Below are 20,703 nucleotides of genomic sequence, written 5' to 3' on the forward strand. Positions count from 1 at the left end.
AATCCACCTGCACAAATCTCCCCCTGTCCCTCCCTGTCTCAGTGTCAAGAGTTTGGGGTTGGTTGTTTGCAGCTTTTGCTTTTGCCATGGACATCCCCACCTCCAGGACACACCTGGACTTTCCCTGGTGCATCACAGGCTGGAATCTATGCTGGAATTTGATTTTTAAATTTTTTATAATTTTTTTTTTCCCCCCTCCAGACATCTGTTGGAAGAACACACCAGGAGCAGGGATGGGCTGGGGGGAATGTCATTCCAGCAAACCAGGAAATCTCTGCAGAGGGCCATCCATCCCTTAAATGAACACCCAGACAGGGGTGCTGCCCTGGGGCCTACGGACATTCCTTGGCTATATTTGGTGATGGATGGAGCATTTGCTGCTTCCCCTCAGCCCATCTGCTCCCCTCCTTGGCAGGGAGGAGCTGCAGTGGCTCTGCTCGGGTGGGGCCGGTGCTTCAGCAGCCACAAATCTCCTCTGCTGAGCTTTTGCTGCCTCCCACCTGTTGGCTGGGAGAAGATCAAGTTGACAAAAGTCTCCTGCCAAAGTTGTATTTTTACCCAGGGCTCCATCACGAGCCCAGGTGCCCCACAAAAGCCTCTCACCAAGCAGAGGGAGGTGGTTGTGTCACATCCCACCCCTCCCACAGGCATGCAGTCCCAAAGTAGGTGCTTTAATCACATTTTCTACATTCCCTTAAACCCCAAAACCCCTTTTTTCCTTCTTGTCACCCCCATCACCATCAAACCTGGGAGGTCCCAAGCAGGGAGCTCAGATCCTGCACCAAATACTCAATGTGAGCACAGAGGGAGCTGGGCTGGGACCAACTCTGTTTATTATGGGAAGAAACACCCCGAGGAATCCCATTAACATGGCAAAAAAAAAAAAAAAAAACAAACCAAAACACCACCAGAGGACAATGATTGAAATCCACAGCAACAACACACAGCAGGAAAAGTCCAATTGTCATCCAGGACAGCAGGAGAGGCACAACCCTGCAGGAGAAGTGCCCATCCCAAGGGATGACCCAGGGACAGTCCCCAGCCCCAGGGGACACCAGGGACACGAGCAGCAAGTCCTTGTCTTCCAGTTGTAGTGATGGAGGAGAAAAATAAATAAAAACAGAGGGAGCCATGGTGGGAATGGATTTGGGGAGGTCTGGCTCACCTGGACCCATTTCCTGAGCCCCACATCTCCCCTAAGCTGCCCTGGCAGGCAGGGTCACCCAAACCCTGTCCCTGTGCACCTCAGAGCCTGGAATCTGCTAAAACCCAAGGTTCTGCCCCAAAATCACACTTCACTGCTTGCCTGGGCTTCCATCTCCTGCTGCCAGCAGCAGCAGCAGCTCTGGATCACCCCAGGGATCCATCCCTGTGTCCCCACTGGCACCCTGACAATCCCATCCCTCCTGCAGCATCCTCTCCCCAGGCTTGGCTCCATCTTCAGGAAACACCTTGGAAATGTTTACTGCCTGTGCTCCCCCTCCCAGCTGCCAGAAAAATCCAGTTCAGACCCCAAAATCTTGAGTTCAAATTAAAAAAAACCAAGACTTTTCTAGTGACACTCAGAAACTCATTTCTCCCAAGATTTTTCATTTGTTTGTTTGGATTTTAGATCTTCCTCCTGTTTGTCACCCAGATGTGACACTTAACAGTCTGCCAAAGATTTTTTTTTTTTTTTTTTGGGTGGGGGGAAAAGTGCAATTTGCTTTTCACTGCTAGAGCAGGATTTAGTGCAATGAGAAAATGAGAAAGCCACTGAAGGCATCCCCAGCTTGGTTATTTACATATTCCTCAACAGGGTGATAATTCCAGCTCCAGCCTCACTGCTTGAGCTGAGACTTCCCTGGAAAGAGCCAGACACACAAAATGGAAAATTTAAGCCCGTGGAATTTGTAAAAAAAGTGTGTGATAATATTGAGCATCCTTCCTGCTCTGTGGGATTTTGTGGGGATAAAAAAAAAAAAAATAGAGGAAAAGAAAAACCCACAAGGAAGAAATAATCTTTAAATTTTCCTCCCCAGTGTCTCCTTTGGGACAGGGCTTTGAGCAGAAATGTCAGTGTGATTTTCACACCAGTTTCTCTCCCATTGATTTCCCATCCTGTTTTTTAATCAGAGATTTGGTTCTCTCACAGCATCCCTAACAGAGGTGTCTATTTTAGGAAACACCAGAGGTTTTAAGAAGCTGAGGAGGAAAAGATTATCAACTCATATGGGCTCAGTCTAGAAAGGGAGAAAAAAAAATAAAATCCTTTAATTGAAATCCCCAGGCTGAAATGCTCTGCAGATTTACCTAAATGGACTTCAAATGATGTCCCTAATATATCAGGGCCTGCTTTTAACTTTATTCAAGCCCTGCAGCCCCTGGACAAGCTGGGCTTTGGATGCTCACTGAGATTATTAATTTTAAGTGCTAAATCATGCAAGTGTGATACCCAAATATAAAAACCTGGGCCAACAATACACCAGCCCAAAGCTCCAAGCAGGAAACAGGATTTTTTTTTTTTCTTTTTAAATATGTTAAATATTTGTTTCTGTTTTTCCAAATTTAAGCTGGCAAGATCTAGGTGAAAGGACAGACACTGACTATTTCCTGGTTGGGGAGCAGCAGAAAATTAAATTAATTCCAGTTAAAAAGAAAAAATATTATTTCAAAGCTGCTTGAAAGTTTTTTTGGGTGCTCTCAACTTTCCAGTTCAACAATTCAGCCTCAACATTTGCTTGGGGGTTTAAATAAATAGGTTAAACCTGCCTGGCACAAAGATTCCACACAAGGCAGACCCATCCTGCAGGGGTTTTACCTGGAGCAAGTGCAGAGTGCAGGAACTGGGAAAACACCTCCAGCCCCAGGAGGAGCAGGGACAACACACAACACCATGAACAGAGGCACCAAGGAGGCTTTTCCTCCTCTGTTCCTGCCCCTGAGTGGAGCCCAATCCCAGAACAAGGATTCCCTGTAGGATCAGGGGGAATCCCCCATTCCCAGAACAAGGATTTTCTATAGGATTTGAGGTCTGGGGGAATCCCCCATCCCCAGAACAAGGATTCCCTGTAGGATCAGGGGGTCTGGGGGAATCCCCCATTCCCAGAACAAGGATTTTCTATAGGATTTGGGGGACTGGGGGAATTCCTCATTCCCAGAACAAGCATTCCCTGTAGGATTAGAGGACTAGGGATCCCCCAGCCCCAATATTTGCTTTTCCTCCTCTCCCCCTGCCCCAGAGTGAGGGATGATGAGCTTCCATTCCCAGAACAAAGATTCCCTGTAGGATCAGGGGTGATGGGAGACCCCCCATTCCTAGAACAAGCATTCCCTGTAGGACCAGAAGGAGCTGGGGATCCCCCATCCCCAGAACAAGCATTCCCTGTAGGATCAGGGGTGCTGGGAGAATCCCCCATTCCCAGAACAAGCATTCCCTGTAGGATCAGGGGTGCTGGGAGAATCCCCCATTCCCAGAACAAGCATTCCCTGTAGAATCAGAGGACTGGGGATCCCCCATTTCCAGAACAAGGATTCTCTGTAGGATCAGGGGGAGTCCCCCATCCCCAGAACAAGCATTCCCTGTAGGATCAGGGGGAATCCCCCATCCCCATAACAAGGATTCCCTGTAGGATCAGAGGGAGCTGGGGATCCCCCATTCCCAGAACAAGGACTCCCTGTAAGATCAGGAGGAATTGGGAATCCCCCATCCCCAGAACAAGCATTCCCTGTAGGATCAGAGTCCTGGGTTTCCCCCATCCCCAGAACAAGCATTCCCTGTAGGATCAGGGGGAATCCCCCATTCCCAGAACGAGGATTTCCTGTAGGATCAGGGGGAATCCCCAGTTCCCAGAACAAGCATTCCCTGTAGGATCAGAGTCCTGGGGATCCCCCATCCCCACTATTTGCTGCTGGGGCTCTGCTGCTCCTCCCTCCCCGACCCTTTGTGTTTTTGTGCCACCCCATAGGGCACATGAGCCGCCACCGTGCCCAGCTGCTGCGCCCCCTCCACATGGAACATCTGGTCGTCAAAGAAGATGTGGGGCCTGATTTTCCTGAGCAGAGGGCCCTTGGGAGCCCCTGCCAGGAACAGAGCCTCGTCTGTCTCCAGCCCCCAGCTGCGCAGGGTCTTCAGGGCACGGGCCCCCGAGCTGGCCGCGCTCCGCGCCGTCACCAGGTACGTGCGGATGGGGCACTCCAGCCTCAGCCCCTTGCGGTAGAATTTCTTCTGCAGCTTCCCCAGAGCTTCCAGGAAACCTTTCAGGGGGCCCTGGTGGAGCAAGGAGAAACCTGTCACCCTTGTGTCACCCCTCTGTGTTTGATGTTTTTAATCTCTGCTGTTTGGTAAGCGAAACTTCGTGTTAGTAAGTTCTCTTCACATCCCTTTGAGGACAATAAAATTATCCTCAGAACTTTTGCTGAGCTGTCTCAAGCCTTTGTTCTTTGCTAGTGAGTAGCTCAGGGCTCTGCATCCAGGGTTCAGAGGTACCTGGACTCGGGGCTGCAGACCCTGGGGTTGGAAAATACCCAACCCTAAAAATAGCTACACTGTCACCCTTGTGTCACCCCTCTATGTTTCATTTTTTTTACAATCTCTGCTGTTTCGTAATGGAAACTTCATGTTAGTAAGTTCTCTTCACATTTGGATAGAATAATTCCTTTCTGCCAGAGAATCAAGGATAACTGGTACCCAAAAAGCAGAAACAATGGCAAAGAGGGTTGATATTCCATAGCCTGAGGTTGTGGTTGGATAATTGACTTCAATATGTAGATGAAACAAAATTTATAAAAGTGTAAAACTCATGACCAGGATCCACCTTGGATTTGATTTGGGTGCAGCCCCAGTCAGGCTCTGACACTGCCCAAGGTGGATCCTTTCAACAAATCCCTATTTTATTCCTTTTAATAAATCCCTATTTTATCCTTTCAACAAATCCCTATTTTATTCTTTTAATAAATACCTATTTTATCCTTTCAATAAATACCTATTTTATTCCTTTCAAGAAATACATATTTTACCCTCTCAATAAATTCCTATTTTATTTTTATTCCTATTTGCCTTTTGCTCTGTCTAGTCTCTGTTTCAGGTCAGCCTTTCCAGGCAATCCTGTCACCACCCTTCCACCTTGTGTGCCCCAAAAATGACCCCAAACTCATCCCTGGGCTCCAAAAATTACCCCAAACCCATCCCTGGGCTCCAAAAATGACCCCAGACCTATCCCTGAGCCCCAAAAATTACCCCAAAGCATCCCTGGACCAGCAGCTGCTGCCTGACTCCACCTCACACCCAACTCTTGGAGCATCCCATGAGTGCTGCCTCCCTCCCAGAGCCTTCTTCTGCCTCCAGCCCAGCTCTACCTGTGCCAGGGGCTTGTTCTCATGAGCTTTTTCATGCTCAAAGAACTTGTCCAGGCCGTGGGCTTTGACAATCTGCTCCGACTCGTCCGAGAAGAGCACGGCGTCCCCGTCGAACGCCACCCGCAGCTGCTTCTCTGACACCTCCAGGTCCCTGCTGGGGCTGAAGATGGTGGCTGCAGCAATCCCTGAGGGTGAGGCAAGAGCTGGGAGTCACCCAAGAACCCGTCCTGGTGGCTCAGCCAGGAGGAGCAGAGCAAAACACGACATGGCTGGGAGGGAAATGTGGCTGGGAGAACCTGCAGCCTGGCCCCGAGAGATTCCAGGGCAAAAAATAAACCCCCAGATAACAAACCACCCCGAGAGCTTCCAGGGCAAAAACAAACCCCCAGATAACAAATCAGCCTTTGCATAGGAGGATTAAGGAGGAAAAACACCGCCCTTGCCTCGGGAGAGCTGTGGAGCTGCAGGAAATGCTCATTTCTATGGAAACTGGAGGCTCTTTGGAGCATCAGGGATGTGGGGTGAAGCAAACCTTGAGTGAATGGGATGTTGGAGTTTTCCTTCATGGCATCAACCCCCTGAGGGCTCCCCCCCGCTGCCCCCCCTGAGCTGGAGCCCAGACTCACCCTCTTCAATGGCCCCACTCACTTTCTCTGCGTCGGAGGACAGGTAGAGGTTGGTGTGATAAGCCTTGAGGTAACAGATGGGGCTGTTCCCTCCCGTCATGCAGAACCTCTCGATGAACAGATCTGAGGGCAAGAGGGACCCCTGGGGTGAGCCTGGCTGTCCCCCCAAACCCACCCTGGGTGCTGGAAGCACCGGGGTTCATTTTGGTTCTGCTGCCCAACCAGCTCAACACCCAGAAAATCTGGGAGAGGTGAGAAAAAAGGGAGAAAACATCTGCTTTTCTTGGTGAAATCCAGCTTTGTCCCCAGCTCACCGTAGTGGTTGATGCTGTTGATCAAGCGAACCCCGACCTGGGCGTGGTTGTTGGTCATGAGGACAATGTCAAAGAGCTCCTCGCTGTCGGGGTAGAGCTCCCGGAGCTGGGCATTCACTGCCTCCAGAGCCTGCAGGGCACAGGGGCTGGGGGTCAGCCAGGCCCTCCAGGCATGGCCCTGACCCTGTTCCCACCCAGCAGAACACTCCTGCTCATCAAATCCACAAATTCGGGCAGCCCCAGGTATGGTCCCAACTCCTCTCCCACCCAGCAAAATACTTGTGGTCACTAAAACCACAAATTTGGGCAGCTCCAGGTGTGACCCTGATTCCCTTCCCATCAACAAAACACTCCTGGTCACCAAAATCCACAAATTTGGCCAGCCCCAGGTGTGGTCCTGACCTCCTTCCCATCAACAAAACACTCTTGGTCATCAAAATCCCCAAATCTGGGCAGCTCCAGGTGTGCCCTGACCCCCTTCCCATCAACAAAACACTCCTGGTCACCAAAATCCACAAATTTGGCCAGCCCCAGTTATAGTCCTGATTCCCTTCCCATCAATAAAACACTTCTGGTCATCAAAATCCCCACCTCAATTACACCCTGAGCCAAGCTGATACCAGGTGAGAAAAAATAGATTCATTCTGGAAGAGGGAAAAATCCACCTAGCTACTCTTCTGTTGTCAAACACAAAAGGTTTGGAGTTATAAAATGAGGATAAATTAGTTCCAAGTTACAGGTAAGTGTTTTCCAAGCAATCAGAAACAAGTCTTGCCCCACAGAGCTGATTAATTTATTCATTGGAAATGGTTTCCAGCGCCCAAAACTGCACTAACTGGTACAGGAGCTAGAAAATATTTTTTCAAGCTTGAAATGCCTCATTTCAACATGTCAGAATTAGAAATTGGCTGACTCGGTTGTCAAGGCTAAACTCAGCCAATTTACAAGAATAAATAAATTGTAATGATAATAAAAATAATAATAAAAAAAAAGACAATTCCCTAAAAGGAAATTTAAAATGTGATCCAAGGAGATGATTTGTTCAATTCTGGAAAATCCAGCCCTGGAAGCAGCACATTGCTGGGATGTTTATCTGCCCTCTGTTCCGTGACTCCATCCCTCCTGCCCCGCTGCTCACATCCATCCTGACCCCAAAATTTTTGGGGCCTGTGGCGCTGTGGCTGCTCACCTTGACAAAGGGGAAGGCAGCCCCGGGGAGGAAGGGCTCGTTCTCGTGGTCCAGCTGGTATTTCACATAGGCTTCCACTCCCTGCTCCGTGTAGATCTTCTGCTCCTCCTCCATGCGGAACAGCGCGCGCGAGGACACGGCGATGGTGATGGCGTTCTCGGGTTTGGGCTGGGGGCACAGGCACAGATTAGGGGAGGCAGGACCCTGCTCCCAGGCTGGGGTGAAAGGTGGGTGACAGCTGGTGTTGGGTTGCAATACAGAATGTGGCCAGAAACGTGGATTCTGTCACCATCTGTTAAACCAGGTGGGGCAGTGACCCTGATCTCCATGGAGATATCCTCTGCTAATGGGCCATCTTTAAACCAGCTGGGGCAATCATCTTTATCTTTACACAGCCCATCCTCCCTCCAGGAGATATCTCCTGTTAATGGGCCATTGTTTAAAACTGGGTGTGGCAGTGACTCTTATCCCTGTGGGAATTATCTCCTGTTAATGGGCCATTGTTTAAAACTGGGTGTGGCAGTGACTCTTAGCCCTGTGGGAATGATCTCCTGTTAATGGGCCATTGTTTAAAACTGGGTGTGGCAGTGATCTTTATCTCCTGGCACACATTATCTGCTAATGGGCCATCTTCAAACCAGCTGGGCAATCATCTTTATCTTTCCACAGCCCATCCTCCCTCCAGGAGATATCTCCTGTTCATGGCCATTGAGTCCCAGTGCATGACTGATAAAATTCCATCATCCCATTGGGAGATGCTCCACCCAGGGGGAGGAGCCAAACATTTCCTACCTAGATAAAAACTGAGATTTTGGACAGCAGTTACTTTCTTTCCACTGGATTCCAGAGGAAAGCCAGACCTTTCCACACCATCCCTGGAGCTTCAGAGGAAACTGCACCTTCTCCAGGAGCACTGCTCCAGCTGAACCACATCTGCCCCTGCAGGAGGATGCAGCACCATGGAATGGGACTGTGCCACCACCCTGACTGACTGACTGTGTCAGCTTGGATTCTGACTCTGGCAGGGTTTGGGATTGTTCTTTGTAATACTGTATTTCTATTTAATTTTCCTAGTAAACAACTGTTATTCCTAATTCCCAAATCTGGGACACCTCAAATCCCACTGCCAAGCCCTCCCACGGCTCCCAGACCCCAGGAGAAGCCCCTGCAGGAGGGATTTGTGTGGCTTTCCCCACCCCCCAGGCAGGAAAGAGCCACGCTCTGGGGCTGAGCCAGATGTGCATCCCGTGGTGCCATCCAGATGTGAGGAACAGCCCGTGCCAGCTCAGCTCCTCTGAATGCTCGATACAGTTATTGTGGGTGGGAACATGACAAACAGGTGGTGCAAGCAAGGATTTATGAGTCATTATTGTGAATGTTTGAGGGCTGCATCCAAACCCCAAATCCAAACCCCAAATCCAAAATCTCCTCCAGCTGAAGCCAAGGAGGCACCTCCAGAGGGACGTGGCAGGGACAGAGGGGACAGAGGGGACAGAGGGAAAGTCAGGCTCGTCTTGACCCCCACCCATCCTCCCCCTCTCCCCTTGCAGGGCAGGGAGGGTGTTAATCCCCATCACTCACTTCCAAGCACAAAAATAACTTAATTACCAACGGCCAGTGAGAAATCCTGGCTGCCAGCACAGCAAATCCTACAGAGGGACTGTGGCACAGGGAGTCCTGTCCCCTACAGAGTGAGCAGGACAGGGCTTGGGAAGCTCTCTGAGAAATCCTGGCTGCCAGCCAGCCTCACCCTCTGCTCCTCTGTGCCATTTAACCATGAGTAATCCCCTGGCAATGCCATTTACCCAGGGTGGAGGGTGCCTCCTCCAGCTGCTCAGAACACCCAGGTGCTCCAAAGTTCAAGCTCCCACCCTGCCCAGGGCTGAACTTTCCAGGAGCAAGGCTGAGGTGCCCCATCCACACTGGGATTCACTCCCTGCAGGGCTGGGCTGGCCCTGGGGCTGCTCAGTCGCCTTCCCCACCCAGGAATGAGTCAGTGGGAGTCACCACGCCATTCCCAGCCACAGGGAACCTCTCCAAAGGCTGCATCCGTCCCCAAAATCCCCCAAATCCCCGGCAAAGAGATTAAACACGGGAGATTAGGACAAGACCCAGATTAGGTCGGGCTGAGAAGATCACTGCAGCCACAGGGATCCCTTTCCCACAGGGAATCACATTCCCTTTGGAGGTGGCTCTTTTCAGGGGAAAATTCTCAGGGGAAGAGAATTTTCAAGGGAGAATTTTCAAGGGAATCAGATCCCTTTTGGAAGTGGCTCTTTTAGGAAAACAAGGGAACAACCCCCACGACACCAGCACCACTCCAGGTGCCAAAGAGTCCCAGCTGCTAACTGGTCACAGGCCAAGCCTTGGCACTTCAGCTTATTAATTAATAACTCTGGTGTCATGGGTCATTTATTAGCTGAAAATATTAATAACTCTGAAAGCTCTTGGGACATCCGGCCATTAGCTGCTCCTGAAATCTCCCAGGTGTTTTCTCCCTGATCCTAGACCAGGCTCAGCCCTGCAGGCAGATTCCCAGGAGAGAAAATAAAAACAGCTCAGCAGCCCAGATGTAACAGCAGTGGGGCTGGGAAGGATGTTTGGGGCCACAAGCCAAGCCTGGTGCCCAGAGGGAATTTCCATCTCCCTCTCCTCCTTCCACACCTTGCTGCTCAAGCTCCCTCCCCACCTCGGGAAGGCAGCAGCCCTCGGGGAGGTTCATTTAAGAGGCAATAAACACAGCAATAAAAATAACCCTCAGCTCCAGGCCTGACTCTGCTGGTGCCTGCGGGCAGGGAGCCTCTGGGAATGGGACCTGCCAGGTCCTGCCAGGGAAGATTTGCACTTTTGGGAGCACTAAAGCAGCTCCCAGCTCTGGCTGGGCTGGACTGGCCCTGCTGTTCTCTGGGAAATGCTGACATTTGGAAAACGAGGTGATGCTGCACTGCAAGGAGGGATCTGCATTTTGGCATTTCTTTGAAGTGGAGGTTTCATTTGGAAACGTTCCCTCCCCAAGGTTGTTTGGATGCCTCTCTGCCCCCATTAGTGCTGCAGATGGTCATTCAAAAATGAGCTTTAAAAAGCCTCAGGAACCACAGCACCTCAAATCCTCTGTCTGAGTGCTGCAAGCAACCCACCCAGCCCTGCTTTTCCCCAGAAATTGTGATGTTTCAAGGCAAACGCTCGTCTTTTGTAACTGGAAATGTGTGCATGGGAGGGTCCCACTCCCAGTCCTGGCTGGGATGGATTTGGTCCCACAGTCTCCATCCCACCACAGCCTCCAGCCCTGGAGGGTTTGGGCTGAATCACAAACTCTGTTTTCCCCCCAGAGCAGCATCCAAGGTCAGGGAAAGCTCACCCAACACAAATCCAGGCTCTGCTCAGCCAAATCCAGCTGAATTTGCTGCCTGGGGATTCTGAGCTCCTCTCCCTTCCCATGGGAAGGTCAGATCCAGCCCCATCCTCAACCCCCAGCAAGAGATTAATGATGGGTTTAAGAGGAATATCCAGGGTGGGGGAAGGTCCCATCCCAATCCTGGGTTTGTCCCTAGGGTCAGCCAAACAGGAGGGACAGCCCAGCCCTCTGAAAAGGAACATCAGCCATTGGCACAGCTCCAGGAGTTCCACAAGGTCCAAATCTCACCTCAGAAAGTGTAAAAACACCTTTCCAGCAGCTCCAGTTCCCATCCCAGACCCCAAACCCCCCAGTTTTGGGGTAAAGGTGTATGTCACACCTGAAACAGCCAAATTTTCTCCCTGTGGATCCAACAGCTGGCAGCTTTTCAATTGCTGCTCTAATCAGCTGTAAATCCTAAGCACCCCCCAAGGATTAGGGGCAGATTTGGAAATGCCACAAGCTCCTGGGATGTGCAGTGGGACCATGAACTCCCAACCAGCAGAGCCACACGTGCCCACAGTGCCACCCCACAGCCCCATTCTGCACCCCTTGATCCCTCTGAGCTGTCTGGGGCTGGACCCAACTCCATCCTAAAATCCTGCAGCCTCAGGCACTGCCCTGCATGCTGCAGAGACCAAATTCTTGTGATTAATTCAATATTCAGAAGTGGATTTTTGTCATGGAAAGGGGAAGAGGAAGGGATTGCTGCAGGGTTAAGCATTGTCCCCACTCCAGCTACAGCATCCCAAAAATCAGGGTGAGATGGGTGGGAACCAGAGGAAGGGAGGCAGCAGAAAACCAGCTCCACTGACTCCTCCAGAGAGGCTGGGGGACATTTCCAGCATTGCTGGAGGGTGACAAGTCCCATTGCTGACCTCCCTGGCAGGAGCAGCCTCGAAGAAGAGCTGTGACCACTGCAAGGCAGGAATGCCCCATTAACCCATTCCCCAGCCAGGAATGGCTTCCCAAAAAATCACATTTTCTCCTGTCACCTCACACAGCTCTCTCCTGCTTGGCCAGGACAGACAGACACTGCACAGACTGACAACACCAAACCCCATTTCCTGCAGGAGTCCTGGGCACCACGAGCCCCCTGCTCGGGATCAGATTAAAGTTCAGGGTGCCAGGATGGTTTGGAGTTTTCCAAGAACATTATTTATACTGTGGGAAAGCTCCCTGCAGGCATCCATCACGCCTGGCTGGGTGGGAGCAGCTGAGCCTGCCCCAGGATGGGGGGCACAGCCCCTGGCATCACCCCCAGCCCCCCAAAAAGTGCTGTCACAGCCCAGCCCCGTGCCTGGATCCCCGTGCCTCAGTTTCCCCAGCCGTACAGCAGGGATGGGTGGCTGCCCAGCAAGGAGAGGAAGAGGAGGAGTCCGGGCTGACATCCATGAGCAAAGCACGGCACGAAAGACAAGTGGCTGCATCCTGCCACCCAGCCAGGCTGTCCCTCTCCTCTGGGAAGGGCACAGGCAGCAGCAGCGAGAGCTGGCAGCGGGTCCAGCCCCGGGGGTGGCACTCGGGTGACCCGAGGGAAAACCCAAGGGCTGCCCAGAGTGGGGGCTTGGAGCTGGAGGGGTCACACAGAGCTCTGCCAGCCGGGTCCCCCACCTCTGCCACACCCCAGCTTTTGGGGGTCCCACGGCCGCGAGGGTGGCTGGGGGGGCTCGGAGGCTGCAGGGCCAGCTCGCCCCCAGCCCTGCCCGCCTGCCAGCCCCGCTGTCCCGTTCTATTCCGGGATACACGGGCTGCTCTTCCAGGCGCTCCCGCGTTTAAACCCGGCAGGCTCAGCCCTCGTTAGATAACACAGGCTGTCCCTCTAATCTCCCGGAGCCTGGCAGGGGCAGCGACACCCCTGTGACACCCCGCGGGCTCTGGGCTGTCCCCCGGCTGTGACAGTGCCATCCCCTCCTGTCCCTGGCACGGTCACTCGCCCTGGCACAGGGATCTCATGGGACACCGGGACACCCTGCAAGGACAGCGCACCCCGGGGAGCTGCGGGAACCCAGAGAGACCCCAGGGAGCTGCGGGAACCCAGAGAGACCCCAGGCAAGCACGGGATGCCATGAAAGAATGGCAGCGCCTGCAGAGAGCCAGCGCATCGCCGAGGAGCTGGATGGAGGCAGGGGGTCAAAAAACACCACGGGGGACTCCAAAACGCGTGGAGGAAATGGGGCAGGACCCCAGAGAGCCTGGAGGAGACCCACAGACACTCGGGGGGAGGTTCCACGGAGGAATCCAGAGAACGAGGCACCTGCCGGAGATGGGAGGGACACCTGGAGAGCCCCGGGGCACCGGCAGGGATGGGGCGGGCGGAGCGGGGAGCGCTGCGCGGCACCTCGGGGGCTCTCACCGATTTGGGCTTCTTCTTGGGGGCGAGGTTATCGTAGAAAGCCTTGGCTTCATCCCAGGGCCGCCCCGGCGCCCCGGCGGGTCCCGGCGGTTCCATAGCGCGGCGGCTCCGGCGGCTCCGCCAGTCCCGGGAGCTCCCGGAGCCCGGCCCGGCCCGGCGGAACGCGCTTTATAAGGCATCCCATGAAGCTCCGGGCTTTCAGTCCACCGGGACACGGATTAACCTCTTCGGGACCGAGCGCTCCTCTTCGCCGCTGCGCTCCCCACGGCGATAGCGGGGAGCGGCGGGGATGGAGGAGCGAGCCCCGGCTCCAGGGGAGGGGGCAGCGAACCCCCCGGAGCGAGGGGAAGGGGCTGGGGACAAAGGTGACATCAGCAGGGGCACTCCTGAGGGACACCGGCTCCTCCTGCTCGTCCCAAGCCGCCGGACTCTGCCCAAACTCTGGGTTTGAGAGCACAGGAGGGACACAGTGCTGGGAGCTGGAGAGGATGGAGCAGCCGGGGTGGTGGCACCCTGCTCCGTGCCAGGGTGACCTGTGCCATTCACTGGTTAATGGAATCAGTGTGGGTGTTAATTAAGGCTCTCCACTCCCACGCGTGCTGGTGGGAGCAGCCACAGAGCTGCACGTTCAGCTCAGGCTAAAAATTCCACCACGAGCAGCAGACCCCCAGAAGCCTTTGGAGAGCAGGGGGTGCATCCTAGAGACCAAAACCCAGGAGCCAGGAAAGGACAAAGGATGGAGGATCTCACCTGGAACAGAGCAGCTCCCGGGGGGAGGCTACAGAACAGGGTTTTACCCAAATCCCTGTGCTCCAGCTAAAGAAAAAACCCTCCCTACAAACAGGGACCCCCATGTCCTGTCCATGAGACCAACCCCAGTTCCACTGAGCTGCAGCCAGGAGAGAGAGCCAGGGGGAGCTGCGAGCTGCTGAGCAGGGCTGGCTCCAGGAATCCCAAACCCTTTGGGGATTCAGCATCATTTCAGCCTCACAGCCTCCCTTTCCCCAGGGCTTCTGCAGCTCCGTGCTGGGAAACACCTTTGGGGTGGCCCCCAGGAGGGCCCCGGGGTCACCAGGCTATTCTTGGAGTTTTCTCTTGAGCTTTTTGAGTTGCTGCCCTTTCAGGCAGCAGCCCTGGCACATCCCCAGCTCCCACAGGGTGGGACAATCTTGCCCTGTTCCCTCTTCCCCAGGCACTGCTGAGCTGCAAACTCACACACTCACTCCTGGAAAGCACAGTGCCCAAAGCCAAGGAGCAGAGCTCTCCCATCCTAAAAATAAAAACCCTGCCGTGGTTTTGGCAGCCTCCCATCCCCGTGCCCCAGTGCTGCAGGACACACCAGAGGCTGGGGAATTGCAGGATCCAGGTGGGATGGGGTGAGCTGAGAGCCAGCCCTGCTGGATTGATCACAGAGAAGGATTAAAATTTGGTGAGAGCTCCTTAGCAACAGTCACTGTCTGTGCAGGCTGCTGAGGGAGAAGAACGGCCAGAGGAGAATCTGTGCAGGGAAAATGGGGGTGGAGAAAAGGACAAAGATGCACTGAGAACAGGTCCCAGCTGCTGACAGATGGAGCCCAGGAAAAATCCACCAGCCCTGAGAGAAGGGCACAGCCAGGGGCCAGCTCCTGGTTGACAAAATAAATCAATTTCCAGGGAGATTTGGGGTCTGGGCCCCTCCACCCCAACAGCTCTTCCCCAGAGCTGCCTGGGTTTCACTTCCACCCAAGGCTCCCCAGCCTGAGCCCCACTCTGCTGTCCCCAAGGGTTTTTTCACCCCTTGGGGTGTCACAGGTTCAGGTGAGACCCCCTAAAACATTCTCAGAAGTGTAGTGTTGTCACCTCACTGTCCCCAGTCAGCTGTCCCCCAAATAAACCATCCAATGAACCAACCACACACAGGGCACAGTTTATTTTTCCATTAAAAAAATAAGTAAGGACTTCACCATCTCCTAACAGACACCACAACCACCAACATCACAACGTGCAGACTAAACACCAGCCTGGTCAGACTAAACACCAGCCTGGGACAGGAGGGGTGGGTGCAGCAGCCTGGGAGGGGGAGGAAGGAGACAAAATTGTTTCTTGTGGTCTCAGAGCTTTGCCAGGAGGCTCAGCAGGTTCAGGACCCATCCACACCTCCCCACAGCCCCCACCCAGCACCCAGCTGTCCCCACAGCAGGAGCAGCACCAGGACCTGCCTTCCACACCCACCCTCCTGACCCCACACCCAGTTTGGGGCTGAAGGTGTCACCTCAATATCCAGGAGGGTCAGAAATGCCACAGAGCACCCAGGGCAGCTGTGGATGTCACCCAGCTGGTGGGATGGAAGGTGGGACCACATCCAGGGTTGGCTTTGGACAATTCTGTTCTCCTCTCAAGTGTCCTGGCCAACCCTGGCTGTTCCCAGCAGGAAAAAGAGGTGGAAGAGCTAAAGCTGGTGCAAGACCCTGCCCTGGCCTCTCCAGGCAGTTTTCCAGGGAATTGCCAGTGAAGGAGGAACCAGGAAAAGGACTTGGGACTCCTCAGCCTCCCTGGAGACATCACAAGCCATGAACTGAGGGGAAAACCAGCAGGAAAGGGACAGAGTTGCTTTAAGTTAGGATCAGGGAATGGGCCAGGTGGAGCAGTGGGGAAAGCAGGGAGAAAGGCACAGGGATGTGGGAACAGCTGTCCCTGCTCAGCTGCAGGGTGGGACAGGGTGACAACACCCAGAGCAGGCTCTGCCCTGGGAGGGTGTGGAGCATGGGGCTGCCCAGGATGCAGGGACAGCAGGAGGGATGGAATGTGGCTCATGCCTGGGCTTAAAAAAGGGAAAAAATGGGGATTGAGACCATCACAGGGGGCAGAGTTTGGCTGCAGCCAGTCCAGCCCTGAGCCCCAGGCTCTATTTTTGCATGTCACACTGCAGCAGCAGGACGATGGAGGGGTCACTCTTGGCAGCCTCCTTGAACTCCTCCAGGGAGATCTGGTCATCCTTGTCCTTGTCCATCTTTGTGAAGATCTTGTCCACTCTCTGCTGGGGTGTCAACCCATCCTGGTTCATCCTCATCATGATCACAGTCCCCACCATCTTGTAAATGGCCTGGAGAGGGATGAGAGTGGGGATAAGAGGGAATGTTGGAAGGACACAAGATCCCAGCACAAGGCAGGGGACAGGGACAGGGTTGCTGCTCTGTGGGGACTCATTTCTATCAGATCCACACCAAGCAGCTTCCAGACAAGGCTGTGAATAGGAAAACTCATTATTTAGTGCTGAAAGGGACTCAATATCCACCAAAAGCCTGGAAAAAGCAAACAACCCCTGCTGGTTGGAAGCACCAGTACCTCAATGATCTCCAGCATCTCCAGGCGTGTGATCTTCCCATCCCCATCCAGGTCGTACATCTCGAAGGCCCAGTTGAGTTTCTGCTCAAAGGTGCCTCTGGAGGTGACAGACAGGGCACAGATGAACTCCCTGAAGTCGATGGTGCCGTCCCCATTCTTATCAAAAGTGCGGAAAGCGTGCTGGGCAAACTTGGAGGCGTCTCCATAGGGGAAAAACTGCAGGGAGGAGAGAAGAGGAGTTGAAATGAGGAGGAGGGACTCAGCATGGAGGCTGCAGCTGAGGTGTTCCAGCCCTCCAGGCAGCTCTCAGACCCACCCCAGCTGGAGCTCACCTTGATGTAGAGCTGCTGGAACTCCTCCAGGTTGAGGATTCCAGTAGGGCAGTCCTTGAGGAAACCCTTGTACCACTGCTTCAGCTCCTGCTCGCTGAACTCTGTGCTCCTCACCAGGTCATCCAGCATCTCCGGGGCCAGCTTGCTGCTGTGCTTGCCCATGGCTGCCCCTGGGAAGGAAAATCCACACCAGGCTGGACAGTGATGGTCCTCTCAACCCTCCTCCACCCTGGCTGATCCCACATCCCCCTCTGGGTTCATTTTGGGCTGCAGGAAAACACTCAAAAAGCAGCTGAAAATTCAGAAAACTCTTCCCATTGCCTTTGCTGGAGCATGATCATAGAATCCTAGAATGGTTTGGGCTGGAAAGGACCTCAGAGTGATGAAGTACTGGAATGGTCTGCCCAGGGAGGTGGTGGAGTCACCATCCCTGGATGTGCTTAAAAAAAGTCTGGATGTGGCACTTGGTGCCATGGTGTGGTTGAGGTGTTAGGGCATGGTTGAACTTGATGATCTTGAAGGTCTCTTCCAACCCAGTGATTCTGTGAATTCAGAGGCCATTTAGTTCCAGCCACAGCACCATGTGCAGGAGCACATTTCCCCAGACCTTCTCTAAGGATGGGACAACAAAGAATCTGCCATTAGAGCACATAAAACCCTCACTGGCACCATCAGCCTCCAGCCACAGGGGTGGCCAAAGCTGCTGCTGGTGGGGCTGGGGTCTCCAGGGGTGGCAGCAGCAGGGAGCCCCGGCAGGGCCCTGTGTGTGGGCAGGGAGCAGAGCTGCTCCGAGACGCGCCGTGCCCGCTCCCACGCAGCCCTGGCTCACAGCTCTGCTCAGCCAGAGCTGCAGATGGTTCTCCCCGAGCTCCTGGAGCTTCTCTCTCCGTCAAGTTGAGGAGAAGTTCACCTGGAGCCCAACCAAGGGCTCCTCGCAGGGATCTGATGTCCTGTGGTGTCAGTGTGGGTTTGGGGAGCGCAGGGGGACCCGGGGGTGGGGGGTTTCTGGTGCTCCCAGCCCTGTTCCTGGCAAATCCCACAGGCAGAGGATCCTTCCTGCCCCATCATCCCACCAGCATCTGTCACCGTCTGCCACGGCAGCACCAAACCCACAGCCCGGAGCTGAGGGAATGTCCGGGCACACACAGAGCCAGAGCTGCCCCAGAGAGCCCAGCTGGGCTCTGTGACCCCCCCAGCACCACGGGCTGGTTCTAATCCTGGCACTGATAACAAACCATGCCAGGCACTCGTCATGGGCAGATCTGCCATCATCCAAATCCTCCCACAGCCGCCCTGGCAGGAGGATGCAGCCCCTCACCACAGCCCAAGGTGGCTGGGGGGGATTCCAGAGCAGCATCCCGTGGTCCACAGCCCTCGATTCCCTTTTCCAAGCAGCACCCAGCCATGCCAGGGCAGGGAACAGCACCCAGGAGGGGCCACCACACGCTCACCCCAAAGCACCGATTGATCAGCAGCTGCTGATCCCAAAACCGGACAGAGGGGAATCACCAGGAGCGTCCCCCCAGGCAGCACAGAGCACCCCGGGCTCCAGCAGCACCCAGCATCGGCACCCAGGGAGCAGGGATGAGGCTCGGGGATGGGCGGGGGGCGCGGGGATGCTGCCACCGCCCCGGCACCGACACCCGCTGGAAGCGGCTCCGGGAGCAGCTCCCGCACCTGCCCCGACGGCGGCTCCGCACCGGGGAGCCGGGTCTGGCCCGGGGGGGCGGCTGCAGCCCCCACAGCTCCCACAGCCCTTACCTGCGCTGCGACACCGGGCGGGAGGCGGCTCGGGGGGCCGGGCGGGCGCGGAGCCGCTGCCGGTACCGGTACCGGAGGGGCCGCGGTCCAGCCGCCGGCTCAGCCCCCGCCGCTCCCGCCCCTCTTGTAGCCGCGGGCCCCCCGCCCCCCCTCGCAGCCACGCTCGTGCATTGGCTGGGAGAGCTGTCAATCAAGCGGGAGGGGCCGCGGGGTGGGGGTCGAGGTGGGATACTGGGGGGTATTGGGATGGTGGGAGGGGAAATGGGACCGGGATACTGGGACCGGGATGCAGGGGGATAATGGAGGTGGGATCCCAATGATGCTGGGACAGGGATGCTGAGACTGGGATACAGGGGATGCTGGCAGTGGGATCCCAGAGATGCTGGGACTGGGATACAGGGGATGCTGGCAGTGGGATCCCAGAGATGCTGGGACTGGGATGCAGGGGAATGCTGGCAGTGGGATCCCAGGAATGCTGGCCCCTCACTGCCTGCACTGGGGACACTGGGACACATCAGTGTCTCATCTCTTGGTAGAGGCACAGCTGAAGCACAGAGGAGAGAGGGACAAAAAACCACTTTGATCTCCAGAACCAAACGTGGAATGTTTCCATGGAGATCGCCGAGCGCTTTTCCCGGTGACCTTGGCATCCTGCTGTGATCCCGGTGCCACCTGGGCTCGTCCGCAGCTGCCCCCGTGCATCTGGTGGCTGCTGAGCCTGGATGAAGTCTCTGGCCAGCCAGGGATGCTCCCTATCCCATCCCATCCCATCCCATCCCATCCCATCCCATCCCATCCCATCCCATCCCATCCCCAGCGGCGCTGTGGGGTGCCGTGGGGTGCTCAGCCCTTCTCCAAGGCACCCACCTGCCCTCAGGTGCACCCACCTTTGCTTCAGGAAGCAGCAGAAACTGCCCCAGCTGGAGGTGAGACAGGGCTGGGTTACAAAAAACACAAATATTTGCGGCAGCGGGGTTAAAAGGTTTCATCCTCCCCCACCCTGGGGGCAGGAGGGCTGGGACCCCCCCAGGGCTGAACGTGGCATCCTCGTGCCAGGGCTGGACCCCACTCGGAACGAGGTGATGCATCCTCACGGATTTTGGGTCACTCTGCTGGGCACGGGACGTGGCTCAGTGTGACCCCGAAACCTCCCCGTGAGCGTCCCCGAGAGCTGGGGGGGATGGGGGGATGGGGGGATGGGATGAACCCCCCGGCCCCGCTGGCGGTGCTTGGATGTGGAGTAGAGAAGACACCAATTAGCAGCTCTGCGAACCGCCCGTGCCCGGGGTGCTCAGGGGGACTGAAAAATTAATGAGGGTTTAATTGATGCAGCACAGGCTGCCAGGGCTGAGGCCAGCCCGGCTCAGCTCACGGGAAGGGGGTCCCGAAGGGGCGGGGGGCGGCGGGGTGGGCCAGGAGATGGGAATGCCCTTGGGATGGGGGTCAGGATGACTGTGGGTCCTGGGATGTCCTTTTTGGGGCTCTGACACCCCAAGTCGTGGTGCTAAGGTGATGCCCTGGGGTCACGGCGGGCTGACCACACTGGCAGGGCACCCAGCTGAGCCCAGCACCCGGACTGGGGCACCCCAAAACCCGCTTGAGCGCAGGTTCCAGCGGGATTTGGGGTTTGCAGAGGGGACAACAAGGTGTCTGAGGGGGGGACACCACCGTGCAGGCATCTCTGGCTCCGCGACAGCTTTTGCCTCCCCACTCCCTGAGCAGCATCCCCCAACACCCACCCCCGGGGCGCGGAGCTCCAGGGCGCTGCTGACTCCTAAAATCCTCCCTCTCCAGCGGCTCCGAGGGATGCAAAGGGCTGCAGCTTCCCCCAGCGGCTACGGGCGGCAGCAGCACGGCCCGGGGGGCTGCGCCCGAGGGGGGCGACCCCGCAGCCCCCTCTGCCTCGGGCAGCTGCAGCCGGATCAGCCCCCCACAAACCGCGGGGGGCTGTGGGGAGCAGGAGCCACGGCTGCTTATCGCAGAATCCCGACAGCTCTCGTCGCACTGCACTGCCGGGTGACCCGGCTGCGACACTGCCAGCGCCCGGGGTGGCTCGGCCAGAACCCCTGT

General features: G+C 55.5%; 2 protein-coding genes and 1 long non-coding RNA gene across 4 annotated transcripts; 1 reads left to right on the plus strand and 2 right to left on the minus strand.

The window, feature by feature from the left end:
* Positions 1–3,196: 3,196 nt before the first annotated feature.
* LOC306811635 lies at positions 3,197–3,820 on the plus strand. Of its 2 annotated transcripts, XR_013776706.1 has the most exons (4): positions 3,197–3,276; positions 3,377–3,430; positions 3,568–3,720; positions 3,763–3,820. It is a non-coding gene; the product is annotated as an uncharacterized lncRNA (long non-coding RNA). The 2 variants fall into 2 exon arrangements; XR_013776707.1 differs by having other exon boundaries at positions 3,568–3,811.
* A 46-nt stretch (positions 3,821–3,866) lies between these two features.
* NT5C1A (5'-nucleotidase, cytosolic IA) lies at positions 3,867–13,415 on the minus strand. The gene is given in 7 exon segments (XM_079325548.1): positions 3,867–4,249; positions 5,338–5,522; positions 5,964–6,086; positions 6,278–6,407; positions 7,467–7,634; positions 13,217–13,381; positions 13,383–13,415. Coding segments are annotated over 7 exon segments (1,158 nt in total). The 5' UTR covers positions 13,401–13,415; the 3' UTR covers positions 3,867–3,880.
* A 1,691-nt stretch (positions 13,416–15,106) lies between these two features.
* HPCAL4 (hippocalcin like 4) lies at positions 15,107–18,748 on the minus strand. The gene is made up of 4 exons (XM_079325549.1): positions 18,634–18,748; positions 16,873–17,042; positions 16,541–16,756; positions 15,107–16,298 (listed from the first exon to the last, which is right to left on the minus strand). The coding sequence occupies exons 2-4, from the start codon at positions 17,032–17,034 to the stop codon at positions 16,101–16,103; spliced, it is 576 nt and encodes a 191-aa protein (XP_079181675.1). The 5' UTR covers positions 17,035–17,042; positions 18,634–18,748; the 3' UTR covers positions 15,107–16,100.
* Between the last annotated feature and the right edge of the window lie 1,955 nt (positions 18,749–20,703).

Source organism: Erithacus rubecula (assembly GCF_903797595.1).
Source record: "Erithacus rubecula genome assembly, chromosome: 23".
NCBI lineage: Eukaryota > Metazoa > Chordata > Aves > Passeriformes > Muscicapidae > Erithacus > Erithacus rubecula.

Bases quoted from the DNA above. Each gene is read 5' to 3' on its own strand.
- HPCAL4 (XM_079325549.1), bottom strand. From the start codon at position 17,034: ATGGGCAAGCACAGCAGCAAGCTGGCCCCGGAGATGCTGGATGACCTG. The intron at 16,757-16,872 runs GTGAGCTCCAGC...TCCTCCCTGCAG, and splicing joins TCCAGCAGCTCTACATCAAG to TTTTTCCCCTATGGAGACGC. The intron at 16,299-16,540 runs GTACTGGTGCTT...ATCCCTCTCCAG, and splicing joins AGATGCTGGAGATCATTGAG to GCCATTTACAAGATGGTGGG.